The 22,620-nt window shown below is 47.5% G+C and overlaps 1 protein-coding gene across 3 annotated transcripts in view; it reads left to right on the top strand.

Annotated features, from left to right (window-relative positions):
• Window positions 1-22,620, top strand: part of NOC3L (NOC3 like DNA replication regulator) — a 91,930-nt gene that overhangs the window by 18,007 nt on the left and 51,303 nt on the right. For 2 of the 3 annotated variants that reach the window (XM_040435660.1, XM_040435661.1), the window contains exons 6-7: window positions 11,359-11,489; window positions 14,495-14,656. In XM_040435660.1, coding sequence (XP_040291594.1) covers window positions 11,359-11,489; window positions 14,495-14,656 — 293 coding nt within the window. The remainder of the gene's footprint in view (window positions 1-11,358; window positions 11,490-14,494; window positions 14,657-22,620) is intronic. The other variant, XM_040435662.1, reaches the window with a different exon arrangement.

Genomic DNA, 22,620 nt, shown 5'->3' with positions numbered 1-22,620 from the left:
TCAATATAGCTATGTCCTCTAGGAGGTGTTGACACTAGTAAAAGCTGTTAGCTCCACCCCTGGCAGCTATACCCCCTCCAGCCTGGAGAGAAAGCTTCAGTTTTTTCTAGTGTCAATAGGAGGAAAGACCTCCCTGCTCTGCAGGGAATCTCCTGAAGATATTTTATTTTAGTTTATTTTTTTCCTTCTTTTTCAGATGGGAAAACAGGGGACGCCTCGCCTCCCTGTTCTCCCGGGGTCGAGTTGCGCCAGTGCCGGTCATCCGCACTGCTGCCTCCCCCACAGAAGACCAGGTGGACCAGGGCAGCCTTGCTCCCCTGCATCCCACCAGCCAGGGGGTCACCCATCCAAGCCCCCCTTTTCCAGCGTCCTGCCACTACGGTGCCAGTAGCTGAAGGGGTGACCCTGCTGTACCAGAGGAGGGGTGAAGATGGTGGCAGGAAAGTGAAGAGAGGTGAGTACGCGGCACTAGGTAAGTATGTCCCTCCTGGGTCGCCCCCCCTACCTCCCTCTCTACCTGGTGGCAGTAATGCAGAGGTTAACAAGGCAATCCAGCTCTTATAGCTGTGTGGTTAAATGCCTTGCCTCTGATACAGAAGGTCGTGGGTCGAGTGGCAGCAGAAACAGGGCTTTAGTATAGCCCTGCACCCTGCAGCCATTCCCTTATTCCCCCTCTGGCAGGTTTTTATTTATAGCAGGGCGGCACATAGGGGGTTAATGTCAGTGGAACCCCTGGCAGGCTTTTTACATGAATAGGTGGAGTGTCGCAAAGCGATGAGCAGGAAGTCAGATCGCACGGCCAGACAGATAATCTCTGCCTGTGTTGGAGCGCCATGACCAGAGATCCGGAGTGGACGCCGAGCGCGCCGCTCAGGAAAGGGTTAAACTTTGCAGGAAACTCGGCCGTGCACCGCACATGTTTTTTTTGCCCGGACAAGCCGGTGTCTGGCCGGCCCGCAGAGTGGAGCCTCAGTCCATTGCCAGGCGGGCTCATATTGCGGTGCTTGGTCCCTCTGCGGTCCAGCCGATGCACTAATCGGCTGTGCGCAGGGGCCTTGGATTGAAAACTTTGCGCCCTTCTCCCCCCTCCCCCAGTAACCTACTAGCTCCGCCCCCAGTCATGAAGATGACCTTAACCCTTCGTGGCCTGCATATCTGGCGAGGAGTAGAGTTCTAAGGGGGCGTGGCACTACCAGTACAATGTTCCTCATGATGGAGGAATTTAACCCTTTCCTGCCTCTTGTGCTTGAGGCCGTCATTTGAGTTAAAAAAAAATAAAAAAACAATAATAAAATAAAGAGATGTGCGTCCATACGGCCCCCCTCCCCACCCTCATTACCGACTGTGCGGTACCACACTGGGCCCGTGTTCTATCTCGGATAAGGAGCACCTCTCTTAGTTCCCAATCCGCCCTCCGAGCCGTTTGGTTGATAATTTTCCTCCTCTGCAAATCCCGTGGAGGACAGCTGATGTATTCCCAATCCACCCTCCGTGTCATTTGGTTGATAATTCCCTGCACAATTTAGTGATGGACCTCTGAAGAATTCCAATCCGTCCCCTGGGGCCGTTGATGATTCTCCACCTCCACAATACAGTGGAGAGCCTCTGGAATTCCCAATCCACCCTCCGGGTCGTTTGGTTGCTAATTCCACCTGCGCAATTTAGTGATGGACCTCTGAGAAATTCCCAATCCGCCCTCCGGGTTGTTTGGTTGATAATCCTCCACCTATGAAATTCAATAGAGGACCTCTGACATTCCCAATCCACCCTCCGGGTCGTTTGGTTGATAATTCCCCACCTGCGCAATCCAGTAGGGGTCCGGTGGAACTCCCAGTCCACCCTCTGGGGTCGTTTGGTTGATAATTCTTCGCCGGCACCATTCAATTAGGGACCTCTGACCTTCCCAATCCGCCCCTCCCGGGTTGTTTGGGGGATAATTCCCCACCTATGCAATCCACCTCCGAAGTCGCTTGATTGATTCTGCACCGCCTGCACAATCCGGTAGATGTACCTCTACAAGCTCCCATCCCACCTCCTGGGTAGTTTGGTTGAGAAGTCCCCACCTGCGCAGTCCACAACTGCCAGGGGCGAGATTCTGAGGAGTAGACCTATGCGCGAGTGGAACACAGCACATCTTTTTTCCTCGCAACCCCACCCTTCCTCCCTGGGTCACGGTTAGACAAGGACTCGCCGTATACATGAGTCCGAAGCAATCTCCTAAGATTGCTTCTAAGGTGACCAGTGGTACTTGTCATATGCATTAACCCTTCCTCAGGTGGAGTAATTGCACTACTTCAGGATACAGTACCTGTCTTATACATTATCCTGCCATGGGTGGACTAAGTACAATGACATGGGTTTCGGGACCTGCTATATGCATATCCATTGCACTCCCACGGGGTACAGGACTCGCCATATGCACTAGTTCTAGCTGTGGGCATTCGCCCCCACCCCCACCCTCATAGGTAGGGTATTCTCCCTACCACTGACTTCAACTTGCCGTATGCATCCACCTTCCTCGGGTAGCTAATTACGCTACCATTGAATATTGTTCCGACTGTCGCACTAGCCTTTCATAGGTGGAGTGTTGCACATCACCGTGCTTCTGTTGCATTACCCCCTTCAAGTGCAAGTGATCAATAGCGGGGAATACCTAAACATCTTCGGATGCTGCAATTCTGCGGCACCACGGCTCTAGGTGCCTTCGCTTATTTCCAAGGGGGTGTGACAACAGTCGGTTCTTGCAGGTGCCCTGCATTCTTACCCTAGTGCTATATGGGTGCCACCAGTGGACACTGGCTATTCCTTCCTTTGGTGCTGGTTTTGCGCATGGTTATAACATCCTCTGTCTTCTCAGGGGGTTCCTAGCATCACTTATGTGTCCCAGAGAGCCACCCCCCCCCCCCCCCCCATCTCCATGGGCCTTCGTTGTTCCAGTTGGTCATGATATTGTCCGCATCAATACATAGTGCGTACTCCATTGCACATATATGGTGAGTACGTTCCAGCGAGTCGAGAGTTTCACTGACTCTGTATTCTCTATCCATCACTCCCCCTTCTCTGAGAAAGTGGTTATGCTGGCACTCTGGTTTAGCTACTACAGCGTGCTCTACTCCACAGGTGCAGCTTTTTCACTAATGCTTGAGTTCGTGGTCACTCCAGTGGGACATCCCCCTCAGGTAGGGGTCCTACCCTGGAGCTAGCTTGGCAGTTGCGCCAGTTCTGCGCTCTTCCAGGTAGTTTTCAGGTTAGCTCTCCTTCACTGGGGCAGTATGGTACGTGGCTTCTACGGATAGTCTCAGGCCTCCCCCTCAGTTTTGCGCTGGCTTCTACCGTGGGACCGGTGTTGCTTACTACTACATGCTTGGGTTCTTATTGTACAGCTCTGCACAGCTCTTTCGTCAGGCGGTGGACTCTGTTAGCACTGAATTCGGTGGCCTCTACGGGTGACCCCCTCCTCTGCTGGGGTATGGGGCTGGCAATACAGTGTGGCTCCCCTTGTCTGACTTCCTCCTCAGGTGATGTTTTTGCACAGCCATTTAGTCCTTGGCTACTTTTGTATAGCGCCGGTCTCAGACGGGGAATGGGCTTAAACCTAGCCTATTCTCCTGTCTTTTCCACCTCTGGCTCAGGGTTCATTGCCATCCCGCATGCCTTTGTAGTTCCTACGTTGCTACCTTCCCTCATCTGCATTTGCAAAGGGTATTAGTTTGGTGGCCTTCCATTCCAGGTACGATCCGGTCCCGACTGGTGGGCTGTGGCACCCTCCACATTCCTCCTTCTACAGGGATTCTTCCGGGTGTGCTAATGGTATAAACACAAAGCTTCCCACCTTTCTCGCCAGAGTTTCGGAAGCATGCGACGTGGACGCCCTGATTCTTCTTGGCGGGAGTTCTCCCTCCTTACGTGTTTCTTCCCCCTCCTTCCCAGGGTTCTACGGAGGATCCAGATGGAGGACATTCCGACAAATACTAGTCGCTCTGAGTTGACCCCGTCGCGCGTGGTATGCTGACCTCGTTCTCCTTCCTGGAGACATCACTTGGTCACTGCCACTCAGAGACGACCTTCTTTCCCGGGGTCTGGTCTTACATCAGCATTTCGGTAACGGCGTGGCTATTAAGACCACCATTCTGACGTGGAAAGGTTTTCAGCGGATGTCTTCCGCACTGTGATTCAGGCCAGGAAGCCTGCATCGCCCAGGTTCTGTTGTGGGACCTGGAGGTCCTTCCTGGGCTTCTGTGAACGCCGGGACATCTCCTCACTTCCTGTTTTTTCTCTCCCCACGGTCCTATGCTTCTACATTCAGGGTTGGACCTTGGTTTAGCCCTTAGTTCCTTGATGGGTCAGGTGTTGGCGCTTCTGTCCTGGGGCAGCTTCAAGCGTACTCTGGTTTCCCTGGTGCCCATGGAAACCTTCCTTCTGGGAAGGGCACATACGGTTCCTCTGTACCATCCTTACAGCCTTGGGATCTGTATATAGTTCTCTCAGCCTTCCAGTCTTCTCCACTTGAGCCCTTGCGGGAGTTCTTACTCCGGCTCCTGTCTTAGAAGGTATTTTTTTCTTGTGGCTATCACATCCATCAGGCAGGTGTCTAAATTGGGGGTGCTCTCTTGCAAGATCCCCTTCCTGGTTCTTCACAAGGATACAGCAGTTCTCCGGCCCATTCCTTCTTCTCCCGAAGGTGGTCTCTGACTTCCATATCAGTGAAGGGATTGTCCTTCCTTCACTGTCTTTCCTTCGCACCCTACGGAAGGGAGCTACATTATTGGACGTTGTCAGAGCTCTTCTTCTTGTTAGCAGCCTCCAGTCCCTCTCGGCGTACGGATCTCCTTTTCTCTCCGGTGGGTCCTCGCTAGGGATTGGTGGCCTCCAAAGGGCAATTGCACATTGGATTCGGTCGGCATGTGCTGACGCATGCCGTGCTCGGAGCAGGGTTCAACCCTTAGGTGTCACGGCTCACAAAGCGGTGAGCGCTTCTTGGGCTAAGAGGAATCTCGCTTTGGCTGCACAGTTGTGTCAGGTGGCTCCCGGTCCGCCTTACACATGTTCGCAAGAAATTACCAGGTGCATACTTATGCATCGACGGTCGCGGCGTGGGCCGCGTGGTCTTGCAGGCGACAGTTCTTAGATGCCTGCAGGGATGCTTGCTACCATGGGTCTGTGGTTTTCCCTCCCTGTGGACTGCTCTCGGACGTCCCACGGTCTCTGTGTCCCCCAATAAAAATGGGTGAGAAAAAGGAAATTTTTGTATAACTTACCAGTAAAATCTTTCTCGCTCTTCATTGGGAAACACAGAGACCGTGGGTATAGCTATGTCCTCTAGGAGGCGTTGACACTAGTAAAAGCTGTTAGCTCCTCCCCTGGCAGCTATACCCCCTCCAGCCTGGAGAGAGAGCTTCAGTTTGTGAGAAGCAGTAGGAGAAGCAAGCCAACCAAAGAGAAAACAAGTGGAAAACCAACTATGTCAAAGGACCCAACAGGGTCCAAACCAGCAACTGCCCAACAGTGGCTGGACAACAATACTGGGTGGGTGCTGTGTCCCCCAATGAAGAGCGAGAAAGAGATTTTACTGGTAAGTTATACAAAAATCTCCTTTTTTGTTACCTTGCCTCACAAAAAGTGTAATATAGAGCAACCAAAAATATGTACCCTAAAATAGTACCAACAAAACTGCCACCTTATCCCGTAGTTTCCAAAATGGGGTCTTTTTGGAGTTTCTACTCTAGGGGAATGCCTCAGCGGGTCTTCAAATGTGACATGGCAGCTTAAAATTATCCCAGTGAAATCTGCCCTCCAAAAACCATATGGCGTTCCTTTCCTTCTGTGCCCTGCCATCTGCCCGTACAGCAGTTTAAGACCACATATGGGGTGTTTCAGTAAACTACAGAATCAAGGCAATAAATATTGAGTTTTGTTTGGCTGTTAACCCTTGCTTTGTTAGCGAAAAAAATGATTAAAATGGAAAATCTGCCAAAAAAGTGAAATTCTGAAATTTCATCTCCGTTTTCCATTAATTCTTGTGAAACACCTAAAGAGTTACCAAAGTTTGTAAAATCAGTTTTGAATACTTTGAGCAGTGTTAGTTTCTAAAATGGGGTTATTTTTGGGTGGTTTCTATTATGTAAGCCTCACAAAGTGACTTCACACCTGAACTGGTCCTTAATAAGTGGGTTTTGGAAATTTTCAGAAAAATTTCAAGATTTGCTTCTAAGCCTTCTAACGTCCCCAAAAAATAAAATTGCATTCACAAAATTATCCAAACATGAAGTAGACATATGGGGAATATGTAGTAACTATTTTTGGAGTTATTACTATCTATTATAAAAGTAGAGAAATTAAAATTTGCTAATTTTTCCAAATTTCTGGTAAATTTGGTGTATGTATGTGTGTATGTATATATATATGTATGTATATATATATATATATATATATATATATATATATATATATATAATTAATATTGAAATGCAATATACTGGGCACTCACACTATATATAGAACCATGAGATAGAAACAATAATTTTCAAATCGATAAATTTATTGATATACCCATAAGTTGATAATGATAAAATATACAATATACTGAGACTGCCTAAAAGTTAATGGAATATATAAAATTTACTGGATTATTGGACGATGTAACCACAATAAATTAATTAATATGCGGCTAAAACCCATACAGTCATAACTAATAACATATAATACCATAAAAAGACATAAATTAGTAGCCAATGAAGGCTAAATGAAGGATTCGCTAATTGGAGCAAAGTCTATGAGTGTTGAAGAGTCCAATGTTACAATGAGTGTTTGATGCGGCGTCCCGCTTATACTCACTGTTCGGTGATTACTTTTGTGGTATTCCACTGCTGCAGTTCCGGTTCACTGTATCACCCAAAAACTTGCTCTCAGGTTGTATCTGCCATCGGTCTGTATGGCTCTGGGCACCGCTCCGTATAGCTGAAGAGCCGGTGTCCTCCAAGCCTGTAGTTTGCCTGCTTCCACGCTGAATTATCTCTACGGTCACGATGTTAGATATACTCGTGCTGTGGTCTTGAGAAATCAACGCTCTTAATGAGTCAGCGTGCCAGGACCTCTTGACTTACTAGATATTCCGGTTTTTTAGCATCAGCCTGGAATAGTTTCAGCAATATGTTCAGCATAAATTCATATAGGTGGACTGGGGGTCTTGGATCAATCGCGTTTCGGGGCTTCACGTTGCCCCTTCCTCAGTGATGAACAATCCCCCTTGAAAAAGATCTTTTTATGCGAAATGCCATGCTGGTTCCAATTATTCAATTAGATGTTACTCCTCCTATTTTTCACATTGTGATGCAAATCATGAATTGTGGATTTGAAAGTCTTTGTTATTCCACCAGAATATATCTTTTTGTCTTAATCACATTCCTTAGTTTATATTCAGATTCTATCTACGTGTATGACAAAGAATATTAATAAATAAAGAACAAATAATTAGTACTATAGAAAATTTGAAATTTGAGGAAGAATGGTGGATGGGCACTCTGGATGTCCAATCACTATATACGATTTTAAGACATGAACAAGGAAAACAGGCAGTGGATACACAACTGAGGAAAGAAGGAAGATTGCAAGAGGGACAAATAGATTTTTTAATTCAGAGTGTGGATTTTATATTAACCCATAACTATTTTAGTTTTGAATCAGATTTTTATTTACAGACACGGGGTACGGCCATGGGTACCAGGTTCGCCCCTAGTTATGCTAATCTTTTTATGGCAGATTGGGAGGAACGCAATATTACCCCCCGACTAGGGGTGGACCTGGTACTATGGCAAAGGTACATAGATGACGTGTTTTTTATTTGGAGATCAGGCAGGGAGTCATTGGACAACTTTTTATCAGAGATTAATCTTAACAATTTTAATTTAAATTTAACTCAAAATATTTATAAAGAAGTAGTGGAGTTTTTAGATTTAAATTTTTTTGTAAAAGACAAAGCATTACAAAGTTGCACTTATATAAAACCCACAACTAGGAATAGTTACATTTTATACAGCAGCTGTCATTTACCAAGCTGGCTGATTAATATACCGCAGGGACAATTCCATAGAATAAAGCGTAATTGCACAGCAGAAGACCATTTTGAGGAAGAAGCTAGGAAAATGAAAAAGGCATTTTTGGAGAAGGATTATCCTGAGGAATTAGTAAATAGATCCTTAAATAAAGTGAGGAGTATGAAAAGAGAGGAATTCTTCTTAGAAGGGAAAAAGGATAAGGAAGGAGAGAAAGAAGAATTGAGGATTATTTTACCTTTCAATGAAGAATACAGAAAGATACAGAAAATAATAGGCAAACACTGGCACTTACTCCAAAAGGATAAAGTAATAGGATCCTTAATTCCAAATAAACCACAGATCTCCTTCACTAAGGCTCCTAGCTTAGGCACCTTAGTAGCCCCAACGATAAAAAGAAAAGATATAAATAATAAAAGTATACAAAAATGGCTAAATATGGAAGGTTTTCATAGATGTGGTAAATGTGGGAACTGTAGGGAAACCACATTTCCTCGCAAAACCAAAGAAATCACATCCAGGACAAATAAACATAAACACATAATAAAAGAATTTCTTACTTGCAATTCGGATAATGTTATATATATTATTGAATGCCCATGCGGACGTCGGTATGTGGGAAGAACAAAAAGAACTTTAAAAAAGCGCATTTCTGAACATGTTACGAATATTAAAAAAGGTTTGGAAACACATGCTTTGTCTAAACATTTTAAATTAAAACATGATAAGAATCCAAAAGGGATGACATTCGCAGCAATCGATAAAGTGGAGAAAGGATGGAGGTGAGGGGACCATTTAAGTAAGATGTCAAGGCTAGAAACGGAAAGAATCTATGAATTGAATACATTAATGCCGGGTGGATTGAATGCAGAATTCGAATTGTTCGGGTTTCTGTAAAATTGGGTGGATGTCCCCCGCGGATGGCAAAACCCTTCCCAGTGTATATATTCTGGGGGGGTTCGGCCCTTCGCGGGGCACTTCCACCTACACACCACATCTTCAGATCAAAAAGATCAACAAGTCCCCCATCTTCACTGTTGGTACGGAGTTATATAGAAGAATGGAATAACAAATTCATCTAAGTTTTTTTTTAATCAATTTTAATAATAATACATTTTTTTTAACTTAAATGGTTTAATAAAAGATTTTGCATATTTGCTCTGTTTTTTATATACAACGGAATATAGTATTTTTGACTAAGGATTTTAATAAATTATTTTTTCAATATTTTCAATATTTTTTCAACATTTTTAGGAGAAATAATTTATCAGCTATATGGTCATTATAATAATTATAAAGATAAAATCTAGAGGAGACTCCCATAATACTGGGCGAAATATAGAAATACTAAAATCGCCTAGATGATATAGAAATAGGGGATGCTCTTTTTTTCAGGTATTCATTTATATATATATATATATATATATATATATATTATATGTTTATAGAGACATCTATTATTATTCGTTTTAGGTATTTACTTTGTATTTATATTTAGATATGTTCTTTATTTATTAATATTGTTTGTCATACACGTAGATAGAATCTGAATATAAACTAAGGAATGTGATTAAGACAAAAAGATATATTCTGGTGGAATAACAAAGACTTTCAAATCCACAATTCATGATTTGTATCACAATGTGAAAAATAGGAGTAACATCTAATTGAATAATTGGAACCAGCATGGCATTTCTGCAGCAGTGGAATACCACAAAAGTAATCACCGAACAGCGAGTATAAGCGGGACGCCGCATCAAACCCTCATTGTAACAGAGGACTTAAATTCATTGTAACATTGGACTCTTCAACACTCATAGACTTTGCTCCAATTAGCGAATCCTTCATTTAGCTTTCATTGGCTACTAATTTATGTCTTTTTATGGTATTATATGTTATTAGTTATGACTGTATGGGTTTTAGCCGCATATTAATTAATTTATTGTGGTTACATTGTCCAATAATCCAGTAAATTTTATATATTCCATTAACTTTTAGGCAGTCTCAGTATATTGTATATTTTATCATTATCAACTTATGGGTATATCAATAAATTTATCGATTTGAAAATTATTGTTTCTATCTCATGGTTCTATATATAGTGTGAGTGCCCAGTATACTGTATTTCACTGTTAATTTTGTAAAGGAGGGGCGAATCCTTTTTTACTGTGAGCACCTCCTTCTGTGGTTTCATCCACTCCTGTGCGTCTCATAATTGTTAGAATATATATAATATTGTTACTCAAATTTACCGCTCTCATGAAGTAGAATATGTGACGAGAAAATGGCTCAGAATGGCTTGGATAAGTAAAAGCGTTTTAAAGTTATCACCACATAAAGTGACATGTCAGATTTTCAAAAAATGGCCTGGGCAGGTAGGTGAAAACTGGCCTGGGGTTGAAAGGGTAAATACTGCCTCCAATGCAAATAAATGCATTATGGAGAAAGAAGAAAGTAGCAAGATACGTAGTTTCACTGATCCTGCATGGAAAAGCCGTGGATTAGCCACATTTAAAGAAACAGATTGTCATAGTGACGCAAACCTTGCACATCTGCAGCAGAAAGCAGAGGTTAAAGGGGTTATCCAAGTTTGAATGACCCCCTCTAGGATGCCCGGCCTGTGACCTTGCACATACTTACCTGGTCCCTGACGCCGGCTTCCTCCAAGCAGTGGCTGCATCTCTCCTACATCCATCCAGACAACTTACGTCACGTGTGATGCAAGATGGCTGGTCACCGTCACGGCCTATTTGCTGCACCCCCGCCCTCCCCCATCGACAGATGTTGATTTCTGCCGGCAGAGGAGATGCAGCCAGTGCTGTGGAGCGTCGGGCACCAGGTATGTATGTGCAGGGTCACAGGCTGGGCATCCTAGAGGGGGTATATTCAGACTTCAATAACCCCTTTAACCTCTGCTTTCTGCTGCAGATGTGCAGTGTTTGCTGATCAGCTCTGGTCAGCATTGCAGCCTTTTCCTAGGCAAGTGACGTTGTTTGGTCTAGGTGCAGCTCAGGCTCATGCAAGTGAATGGGGCTGAGCTGCAATACCAAGCACAGCCACTATACGATGTACGGCACTGTGCTCTTACCTGCGAGAAGGCTGTCGGAGTGCATCTTCAAACAGCTGAACGGTGGTGGTGCCAGGTATCGGACCCCTGCCGAACTGATATTGATGACCGAACCGGAGGAAAGGCCATCAATATTAAACATCCCAAAAACCCCTTTAACCCTTTGTTTGTGTGGTTAAACATCCATGTATATCATTTACATGTTGATTTTGCTGACCATGGATTTACCTGTCTTCCCAGTAGTGCCTGCAGAGCCCCTCCGTGTACTCAGCACAGAGGAACTCATTGAACATAGGAGAGCCACGCTGGAGCAGAAGAAAGTTCACATTGCATCCTTGGCCTCGGCTATACTGGCAGATCCAGAGAACAGTGTGTGTGGTTTGTATGGTTTAATAAAAGTAGTGTTTTAGCTCACTTTTATTTTTTATTTTTTGGGCTAATTATGGACAGAAAGCGGAGGATTATGTGTTCCCTTCCAAGCAAACATAAGTCATTACTATAAAAGAGTCCAGCTATATGGGCAGTCATTCATTTTACCTCTCATTAGACCTAATGATAAAAGGCAGAGATACAATCCTAGATTTTTTTCTTTAAATAATGGTTGACGTCTATATCCGTTTTAAATGTGGTCTTTCCTTTGCATTTATAAGGAATCTGTTCTGAAAAGTAGTTTAAACTGAATTAAAGGAGTATTTCTGTCGTATTTGAAGGATAAGGTTAGTTTCACACTAGCGGCAGGGGAGACCGGCAGGCTGTTCCGGCGGGTGAACAGCCTGTCAGATCCGTCCTGACGCTAGTTCATGTGTGCCCCCGGACTGCCGCTCCGTACCCATTGACTATAATGGGGGCGGGGGTGGAGTTTCGGCGGCAGCGCGGTGAGAGGCAGCCGAACTAAAAGTACTGCATGTCCTACTTTTTGTCTGGCTGCCTCTCGCCGTGCGCTGCCGCTGGAACTCCGACCCCATTATAGTCAAAGGGGTCGGAGCAGCAGACCGGGGGCACACGTGAACTAGCGGCAGGACGGATCCGACAGGCTGTTCACCCGCCGGAACAGCCTGCCGGTCTCCCCTGCTGCTAATGTGAAAGTACCCTAAGCCACCGTCAAGTCAATAGAACAAAGGGCGAACTGCAGCAATGCTCCATTCAGGTGTGCAGAGCTGTGCTGCGCAGGCCCCTGAGCGCTGCTGTGCAGGAAGGAGCCACAGGAACAGTCAGGGTCCAGAGCTTATGGGAATACCCCTTTAATAGTAGCGCACAAGGATTTCTAGTCTGTTTGCTAAAGTTGTTTTGCACCTTTTTACCATTGTTATTTTTTTGCTCCTAGATTCGGTGCTGATTAGTTTCTTAATATATCTTTCTAGCCGTCTGAGCTCTGATTTTATTTCCTATTAATACAGAGCATCTCATCCCTGGTAGACAAAGACTTAAAGGGGTTCTCTGAGATGGCCTATTCCTAGGATAGATCCTAAGTATCAGATTAGCAGGGGTCTGACTCCCAGCAATCAGAGTTTGTGCCAGATCTACACAACTCTGGAGAGAGCAGGTTACTACAGCGCTGCTTTCATTGAAGTAAATTGAAGTAAAGGACATCTATATGTAAAAATCTTGGAGAATCTCTTTAAAAGATAACATGCCGGCTGCTTGCACTACCTAATTGCCTGCTGGGTTCCATGTATTACAGTGTGCAGTGTGGGGATTTGTTTGTCTGTATCAGTAACTGAGCTCAGACCACTAGACAGATATATTAATTTATCAGACTAACATTTTTTACAGGGTGGATATTCACTGTAACGTCAATGAGCATGTACAAGGCTTTCTAGGATATCACGTTGGTCAGCTGTGTGTGTGATCTCTGGGGTACATCAGTCAGCAGAACCAGTGGTCCCGGTCCCTGTGTCTGGGGCCGTTCATTCTCATTCACTTTGAGTCATAGAGTACTGTGAGGGGACTGAGCTTGGCTGTTGCATGTAGTCAAAGGGAATCTCTGGGCATTTTAGGAAATCCAGCCTTTCTTCTGACCTTTGGATGAAAGCCCGTTTAGTCAGTACATACCCTTGTATTGCACCGCTGTCTCCACTGCTCTCCCACAGGCTGTGGGCTCCTCTGCTGCTTGGGTCGTGTGTCCCGTTCAGCTCACATCTGGTCAGGCCCTGAGCAGCGGAGGCCACAGCCTGTGGGAGTGCAGTGGAGATGGCGGCGATGAAGGGTTAGTACTAACTAAACTACCTTTCTTCCACAGGACAGAGGAAAAACTGGATTTCCTTAAAAACCCGGAGAACTCCCTTGACCTTCTCACCGCTGCCTACCGTGATTTGTATGTATACAACTAGTAGAATGTGGAATTTTGAGTTTCTGCATCGCTGGCTCATTAGGGCCACAGAGCATGGGATGTTAGGAAATTACTTTGAAAAGTGTAGCTCCAAGATGGAGAAAGCTGTGCCGCAGCTTTGTCTCGTTACGATAGCCCCTTTTTAAATAAAAACAGGCATGATAATCAGACTGGGTCCATCTGTAATACCGTTCTCATCAAAGGTGGCTGTGTCTAACCAGACCAGTTGGCAATTATAGTGGTTGTCCACTTTTGACCTATCCTCAGCATCCTGTGATGGCTAACCTCCAGCACTCCAGCTGTGGTGAAACTGCGACAGAGAACAGCTAAGCAAGTGTACATCTTGGGAGTTGTAGTTTTACCATAGCTGGAGTGCCGGAGGTTTGCCATCACTAGTTGATTGACGGCGGTTTTACCAATCAGCTGTTCGGCAATATCCAGAGGCAGATGGTTATGTCTACTTTGTAGAGGACTGAGCTCAGGACTGCAGCTCTGCTCTTTTTGAAGTCGATTGCCGACCAGCAGATTGTCGGGGGTGTGGTGTGTCAGACCCCCCCATCAGCGAATGATGGCCTGTCCTGAGGATAGGCCATCATTTAATAAAAGGTAGACATCCCCTTTAAATCAGTGCATGCACAGAGCAGCTACACCAGACCAGCTTTCCATTCTGGCTGTTTGCTTAGGGTCCTAAACAGAAAGCCCCCTCTATGACATCCCTATACACTTGAAGAGTGTCCGCTGTAGAGGAATACAGGTCTTTTATAGGAAATGAGCGTTCTGATTTACTTCCCCATATAAAAATGAAAAATAGTTCATGATTAGGCCAAATTACACTTACATATTTCTTGGTGTCCCCTGTTTCATTGGCTAATGTTAGTAGAGAAATCAGATGGAAAAAGATTTGTATAAAAGTGAAAAAAAAAATTTGGGGACATTTCTGCTAAAAAAAAAAAATTGGGGTAATTCACCTGGAGTCCAGCATGATTATGATCGGGAGCTGCAGTAGCATTTACTCAGGACTAATTTTTATATGCTTTACCCCAATAGATAAAAAAACTGAAGGAGCTGCGTGTCATGGTGATGGAACAGGACTCTACGGTAGCAGTGACCATCCGGAAGCTCGTGCTGATTTCATTAATGGAAATATTCAAGGATATCGTCCCTTCCTATAAGATTCGCCCCCTGACCGAAGAAGAAAAGGCTTCTAGGGTGAGAGATTACTATATTTGAATCTAAACCTAAAAGGAAAAGCGGGCTGTACCTGCAGAAGGCTTGTAGGGGCTGCATGTGTGAAAATAATCATTTGTGGGATTTGCTATGTAGTTTTGCACTTTGCATATTTGTCGTGGAATTTCATTTGCGGAATCTGCATCGAAATTCTTCGACACAGTCCAGTATTAGAGAATGGGGGTTTCACAAACCCCTTTCACTCACAGCTTAAAAAAATAATCTGCTGTGTACACAATGCAAATATGTGATGCAGAAAGGTGGTGGATTTTCACCTTGGATTTCATTCATTGCAATGCAGTAAGTGAAATCTGTGGCAAAATCTGAACTGATAATCTCATGTGACACCAGCAGGTTTTCATTGCAGATTTTGATGCGTGTGTATCTACAGAAAAATGTTAGGCCACACGAGGAGCATGCTGCTGATTTAAAAACCCATACAGACTTTTTTTTTTCTCCTGTGTGTAAATCGCATTCTGCAATGCTCCGCTGCTGCTATATAAATCTGCACTTGTGTTGATGCCCAGGTGTTTTAAGTAAATTCTGTAGGACCTTAAGGGGGTTTTCCGAGATTCAGATATTGATGACCTGTCCTCAGTATCAGATCGGCAGGGACATTTGCTTGATAGTACATAGGTAAGTATTAGGGCTGCACGATATATCGCAAAAGTAATCGAATCGCGATAATCGGCAAATGCGGTTTGGCGATTCGGCCGAGCCGAAAATGCCGCGATTATTATATATGAAGGGGCCCCTATTGATAAAAAAAAAGTCCTCTGTCCTATTACAGCCTCTGTACTTACTTTCACAATGAATGCATGCACTGCAGCGACGAGCGGGAGCGAGCGAGGCAGCCGGCCGGCGCGGGACTGACGTCACTTAGTCACGCTCCTGCTTCCTGAATTAAGTGGGAGGAGCGTGCCAGTGACGTCAGTCACGCGCCGGCCGGCTCGCTCTCTGCAGTGTGAGTGCATTCATAGTGAAAGTACAGAGGCTGGCCATTTTATGAATAGGAGAGTTAACACATGAAGGGACACATGGGGCCATGAGGGGGACCAGCATAAGATGCTATATGTGTGTCTTATGCTGGCCCCCCTCGTGGCCCCATGTGTCATAGCACACATCCCCCATAACAGTGCCCTCCGCAGGTCCCCCATAACAGTGCCCTCCGCAGGTCCCCCATAACAGTGCCCTCCGCAGGTCCCCCATAACAGTGCCCTCCGCAGGTCCCCCATAACAGCGCCCTCCGCAGGTCCCCCATAACAGCGCCCTCCGCAGGTCCCCCATAACAGCGCCCTCCGCAGGTCCCCCATAACAGCGCCCTCCGCAGGTCCCCCATAACAGCGCCCTCCGCAGGTCCCCCATAACAGCGCCCTCCGCAGGTCCCCCATAACAGCGCCCTCCGCAGGTCCCCCATAACAGCGCCCTCCGCAGGTCCCCCATAACAGCGCCCTCCGCAGGTCCCCCATAACAGCGCCCTCCGCAGGTCCCCCATAACAGCGCCCTCCGCAGGTCCCCCATAACAGCGCCCTCCGCAGGTCCCCCATAACAGCGCCCTCCGCAGGTCCCCCATAACAGCGCCCTCCGCAGGTCCCCCATAACAGCGCCCTCCGCAGGTCCCCCATAACAGCGCCCTCCGCAGGTCCCCCATAACAGCGCCCTCCGCAGGTCCCCCATAACAGCGCCCTCCGCAGGTCCCCCATAACAGCGCCCTCCGCAGGTCCCCCATAACAGCGCCCTCCGCAGGTCCCCCATAACAGCGCCCTCCGCAGGTCCCCCATAACAGCGCCCTCCGCAGGTCCCCCATAACAGCGCCCTCCGCAGGTCCCCCATAACAGCGCCCTCCGCAGGTCCCCCATAACAGCGCCCTCCGCAGGTCCCCCATAACAGCGCCCTCCGCAGGTCCCCCATAACAGCGCCCTCCGCAGGTCCCCCATAACAGCGCCCTCCGCAGGTCCCCCATAACAGCGCCCTCCGCAGGTCCCCCATAACAGCGCCCTCCGCAGGTCCCCCATAACAGCGCCCTCCGCAGGTCCCCCATAACAGCGCCCTCCGCAGGTCCCCCATAACAGCGCCCTCCGCAGGTCCCCCATAACAGCGCCCTCCGCAGGTCCCCCATAACAGCGCCCTCCGCAGGTCCCCCATAACAGCGCCCTCCGCAGGTCCCCCATAACAGCGCCCTCCGCAGGTCCCCCATAACAGCGCCCTCCGCAGGTCCCCCATAACAGCGCCCTCCGCAGGTCCCCCATAACAGCGCCCTCCGCAGGTCCCCCATAACAGCGCCCTCCGCAGGTCCCCCATAACAGCGCCCTCCGCAGGTCCCCCATAACAGCGCCCTCCGCAGGTCCCCCATAACAGCGCCCTCCGCAGGTCCCCCATAACAGCGCCCTCCGCAGGTCCCCCATAACAGCGCCCTCCGCAGGTCCCCCATAACAGCGCCCTCCGCAGGTCCCCCATAACAGCGCCCTCCGCAGGTCCCCCATAACAGCGCCCTCCGCAGGTCCCCCATAACAGCGCCCTCCGCAGGTCCCCCATAACAGCGCCCTCCGCAGGTCCCCCATAACAGCGCCCTCCGCAGGTCCCCCATAACAGCGCCCTCCGCAGGTCCCCCATAACAGCGCCCTCCGCAGGTCCCCCATAACAGCGCCCTCCGCAGGTCCCCCATAACAGCGCCCTCCGCAGGTCCCCCATAACAGCGTCCTCCGCAGATCTCCCACATAACAGCGTCCTCCGCAGATCTCCCACATAACAGCATCCTCCACAGATCCCCCACATAACAGTGCGTCATCCACAGATCCCCCACATAACAGTGCGTCATCCACAGATCCCCCACATAACAGTGCGTCATCCACAGATCCCCCATAACAGCATCATCCACAGATCTACACCTCCACAGATCTCCCACATAACAGCGTCATCCACAGATCCCCCACATAACAGCGTCCTCCACAGATCCCCCACATAACAGTGCGTCATCCACAGATCCCCCACATAACAGCGCCATCCACAGATCCCCCACATAACAGCGTCCTCCACAAATCCCCCATAACAGCATCATCCACAGATCTACACCTCCACAGATCTCCCACATAACAGCGTCATCCACAGATCCCCCACATAACAGTGCGTCATCCACAGATCCCCCACATAACAGTGCGTCATCCACAGATCCCCCACATAACAGTGCGTCATCCACAGATCCCCCACATAACAGTGCGTCATCCACAGATCCCCCACATAACAGCGTCCTCCACAAATCCCCCATAACAGCATCATCCACAGATCTACACCTCCACAGATCTCCCACATAACAGCGTCATCCACAGATCCCCCACATAACAGCGTCCTCCACAGATCCCCCACATAACAGTGCGTCATCCACAGATCCCCCACATAACAGCGCCATCCACAGATCCCCCACATAACAGCGTCCTCCACAAATCCCCCATAACAGCATCATCCACAGATCTACACCTCCACAGATCTCCCACATAACAGCGTCCTCCACAGATCCCCCACATAACAGCGTCCTCCACAGATCCCCCACATAACAGCGTCCTCCACAGATCCCCCACATAACAGCGTCCTCCACAGATCCCCCACATAACAGCGTCCTCCACAGATCCCCCACATAACAGCGTCCTCCACAGATCCCCCACATAACAGCGTCCTCCACAGATCCCCCACATTACAGCGTTCTCCACAGATCCCCCACATTACAGCGTCCTCCACAGATCCCCCACATAACAGCGTCCTCCACAGATCCCCCACATAACAGCGTCCTCCACAGATCCCCCACATAACAGCGTCATCCACAGATCCCCCACATAACAGCGTCCTCCACAGATCCCCCACATAACAGCGTCCTCCACAGATCCCCCACATAACAGCGTCATCCACAGATCCCCCACATAACAGCGCCAACCACAGATCCCCCACATAACAGCGCCATCCACAGATACCCCATAACTATGTCATACCCAGCCGCGTCAGCGGCTCTTATGGGAAAATCCAAGCAAATAGACCTCTAGCACAATTCCCTTAAAATATCGCATCGCACATCGTTATCGCAATTTTTAGGGCCCTAATCGCAATCGCACAAAATTCCCATATCGTGCAGCCCTAGTAAGTATGCAATGGTAGTTAAGAACTATTAAAATCCAAACATTTAACAATGATTCATTAAGAGTCATCTAAAAGACAGATCTAGCACCAGGTATCCAGGGCATCACACACATGCAACGGGATACTCGGTGGTAGGTCCTGTGTGGCACAACAGTGTACAGGGTGTGCTATTGGTTAACTTAACCCTTCACACTTTAACAAACTTAAGTAGCAGGTAATGAACTTGTACCCTAACTTCATAGTATGTAAATACACCTATCTAAGGGAAGAGCCCCCCATCCCTATACCAACAATCGTATTTCTGCCCTTCTATAGCAGTAAGTCTGCAGAGTATCACAGGTTACGCTTATCATAGATGCTGCTTTACAACAGCTTATGCAGAACAACAACATTGTGCAACAATGCAATACTGGAAAACAAATGCTATGCTTTGAACAATAAAGATCAGGTTCTAGGAGGACAAAACATGAGTGGCACCGAACTATAAGATGAGTAAGGCACACACTTGGCATAACCTATCTTCATTAAACCCCCTGAGAACAGCGGAGAAAACCTTGACAGGTAATAACATCTAGAGGTTGCAACGAGTGTTCATCTCGGGGATCTCGCTGGACGCGGCTTGCCCTCCAGCCAGGCCGCAGCTTCCGCAGGAGTGTTGAAGGACTCAATGGACTCTCCGCCTACTACCTGTACCCTGGCTGGGTAGGCCATTGAGTATGGGAGGTTTAAGTCCTGAAGACGTCTCTTTCACTGTCAACGTCGCTCTGCGCTTCTGAAGCTCTGCGGAGAAATCCGGGAAGAGCATGATGTTTGCATTTTCAAAGCGAAGCTCTTGCTTGCGACGGGCCAGTTGTAGAATGAGGTCTCGATCTGCAGACGTCAGTAGTCGCGACAATAACGGCCGCAGTGGCGCTCCAGGGGGCATCGGTTTGGCCGGTCCACGGTGTGCCCTCTCAACAATAAAGGCAGAGGAGAAGGTGGCATCAGGGAAAGTGGCTCGCAGCCATGTAGACACAAAATCACACGGGTTATTACCCTCTGCATGCTCAGGAAGTCCCACTATACGTAGGTTGTTGCGACGTGTGCGATTTTCATAGTCGTCGCACTTTTGCTGCCAATCTACTTTCTTTTCCAAATCAGCCAAGCGGGCCTGTAATGGGTTCAGTTGGTCTTCCACCGTGGACACACGGTTTTCCACCTCCGCAATACGGTCACGCATGTTTTGCATGTCATGCCTCAGGAGACCGATATCTATCTTAACCTCCTCCATCTTCCCAGTTTGAGGGAGGGTTCGATGTCTGGCGCGCTGTCCTTACTGGGAGAAGGAGAGGCACTCCGGGAGGCCGCGGCTTGCGCGAGCGGCAAAGGGCCTGCGCCATCTTGGAATTCAGACCGGGCAAACTCTCTGAGCTTCTCAGCCGCCGACAGCGCCTTGTTTCGTGCCATCCTGGTTCTGCACGAACGTCCCGGTCTTCTCTCCTCCGTGGATGTTATGATTGCGGTTGGTAAGTTCAGGATAACGGCGAAGTTAGGGCAACAATGACGGAGCTCAGCTAGACACGTCCGTCCATCTTGCGCTCAGGCCATGCCCCCCCCTTCCCCTGTAACACTGCATCTTACTGAATGTCAGGGTGTAAAGAGTGTCACATGACTGATGCCATGTTTCTTTTTTAAATCAGATCATTTTTATTAAACATTTTACAGTGTAAATACACGTTTTTTCACAATACATACAAGGATGACATAGAGACATATTGTCCATAGGACTAATAACAAAAAGGACACCAAACTATGTGTATTAATCCAGTTTCAATCCAACCTCCCCACCATCCCATCCCACCCTAACCTACAAAATACAAAGGCACATTGTTAAACATTTCTATTCAGACGTCGAAACGACAGCCATGGATCCCACAATTTTTCAAATTTCGCTGGGCATCCACGCTTCTGGTACACCATCCGTTCATAACTCAGCATTGTGTCAACCGCACTTAGGAATTCGCCTAGGGTTGGCGGCGCTGTCTGTATCCAATGTAGGGCTATTAACTTCCTAGCGACATATAACATTCTACCTATAGCTATTTTATGTACCTGACCTGTGGCCAGTTCAGAGACATATCCTAACACACACACTTTCAGGTCAGAGGTTATTCGTACCTTGTAAACTTCCTGTGTTGTCTGAGATACCAACTCCCAGTATCTCCCTAACCTCTCGCACGTCCACATCATATGCAACAAATCTGCAGACACCACAGAGCATCTTGGACACTCATCCGTAGGTCTGAACCCTATACGGAACAAAAAAAACGGTGTTTTGTAGACCCTATGGACAATAAACAGCTGCGAAAGTTTACGTCCTTCACTCAAGGAAGAGAGAGGTATCGCCTCCAGTATGTCAGACCATTGGTCATCAGTTAATTCGCCAACATCTTTCTCCCATTTACTTTTAGCCGTAAGCGGATGCGACATTAGAAACTTATCAAGCAGCAGCTTGTATATACAGGAAATCATACCTCTCCTCGCCCCCCTGGACAGAATCTGGTGCAATGCAGCATCTCTCCCTGCCACCATAGTCGTACCTTTAAATGTGGAGTTGTATGCGTGTCTCACCTGAAGGTACTTATAAAAGTGAGTTCTAGGCAGATCATACTTCTCCTGAAATCTGGCAAATGACATGAACTTCTTTTCCTCCAAAAGATGTCCCAACCTCAGAATACCCTTCCTTTTCCATGCCCCAAAATCAGACAGGGAGAGGAATTCCGGCAGCACAGGATTGCCCCACAGTGGAGTGTATTCCGTATTGCCGAAAACCCCCCTCAGGAGCTTGACCTTATTCCACACGGACTGCATCAAGTGTCCCAAATCACCCATCGGACCACTCTTCCCGGCCCCCTTAGTCTCAAGGATCAGCAGTAGGTCATTAGAGGACAAGCAATGTTTAAACAACTGACACGACATCTCACTCGACTCCAGTTCCATCCACCCCTTAAAATGTTGGCATTGTGCAGCCAGGAAGTACACCCAGGGGTTTGGGACTGCAAGGCCCCCTTCTGTTTTAGGATATTGCAACGTTTCAAGCTTAATTCTCGGTTGCCCCTTCCGCCATATGAGCTCCCTGAAAGTAGCATTGATAGGAACAAATTTGGACTTTGACAGCCAGACCGGGGAGTTATGTAGAACATAGAGTAGCTGAGGCATCAACACCATTTTAATGAGATTAGCTCTTCCCGCCACCGACAGATATAGTTTACACCATGCCTTAGTCTTATTACGAAATTTGATAACCAACGGGTCAAAGTTAAGGCGCCCAAAGTCTCGGATTCTCGGAGATATATGGATACCCAAATACTTAAAGGTCGCTACACATGGAATATTTCTGTCTCGCACTGTCTGTGATTGCACTTGCCCGTCGAGCAGCATAATCGCTGACTTACTCCAGTTAATAGTCAGACCCGACAGATCCCCGAAGCAATCAATGATTTTCATAGCCGCTTCCAACGATGGACCAGTATCTCCCAGAAAAAGCAAGGTGTCATCTGCATACATCACCACTTTATTATTAACTGTCCCATATTGGAACCCCCGGATGTCCATTGATTTACGAATTGCTGCGGCTAATGGCTCAATCGCAACTGCAAATAGCAGAGGCGACAACGGGCACCCCTGTCTAGTACCCCGGCCCAGACAGAACTTGGGGGACACCCCTCCATTCGCCCTGATACATGCCTCGGGTTTAGAGTATAGCACCCGGACCCAGGATATATACTCATCTCCGAACCCCATATATGCCATAACTCTCCACAGGAATCGCCACTCAATGC

Source organism: Bufo bufo, chromosome 6 (genome assembly GCF_905171765.1).
Source record: "Bufo bufo chromosome 6, aBufBuf1.1, whole genome shotgun sequence".
In the NCBI taxonomy this organism is placed as follows: domain Eukaryota; kingdom Metazoa; phylum Chordata; class Amphibia; order Anura; family Bufonidae; genus Bufo; species Bufo bufo.
Note: the sequence above shows the minus strand (reverse complement) of the source record. Positions and strands in the feature narration are given on the sequence as shown.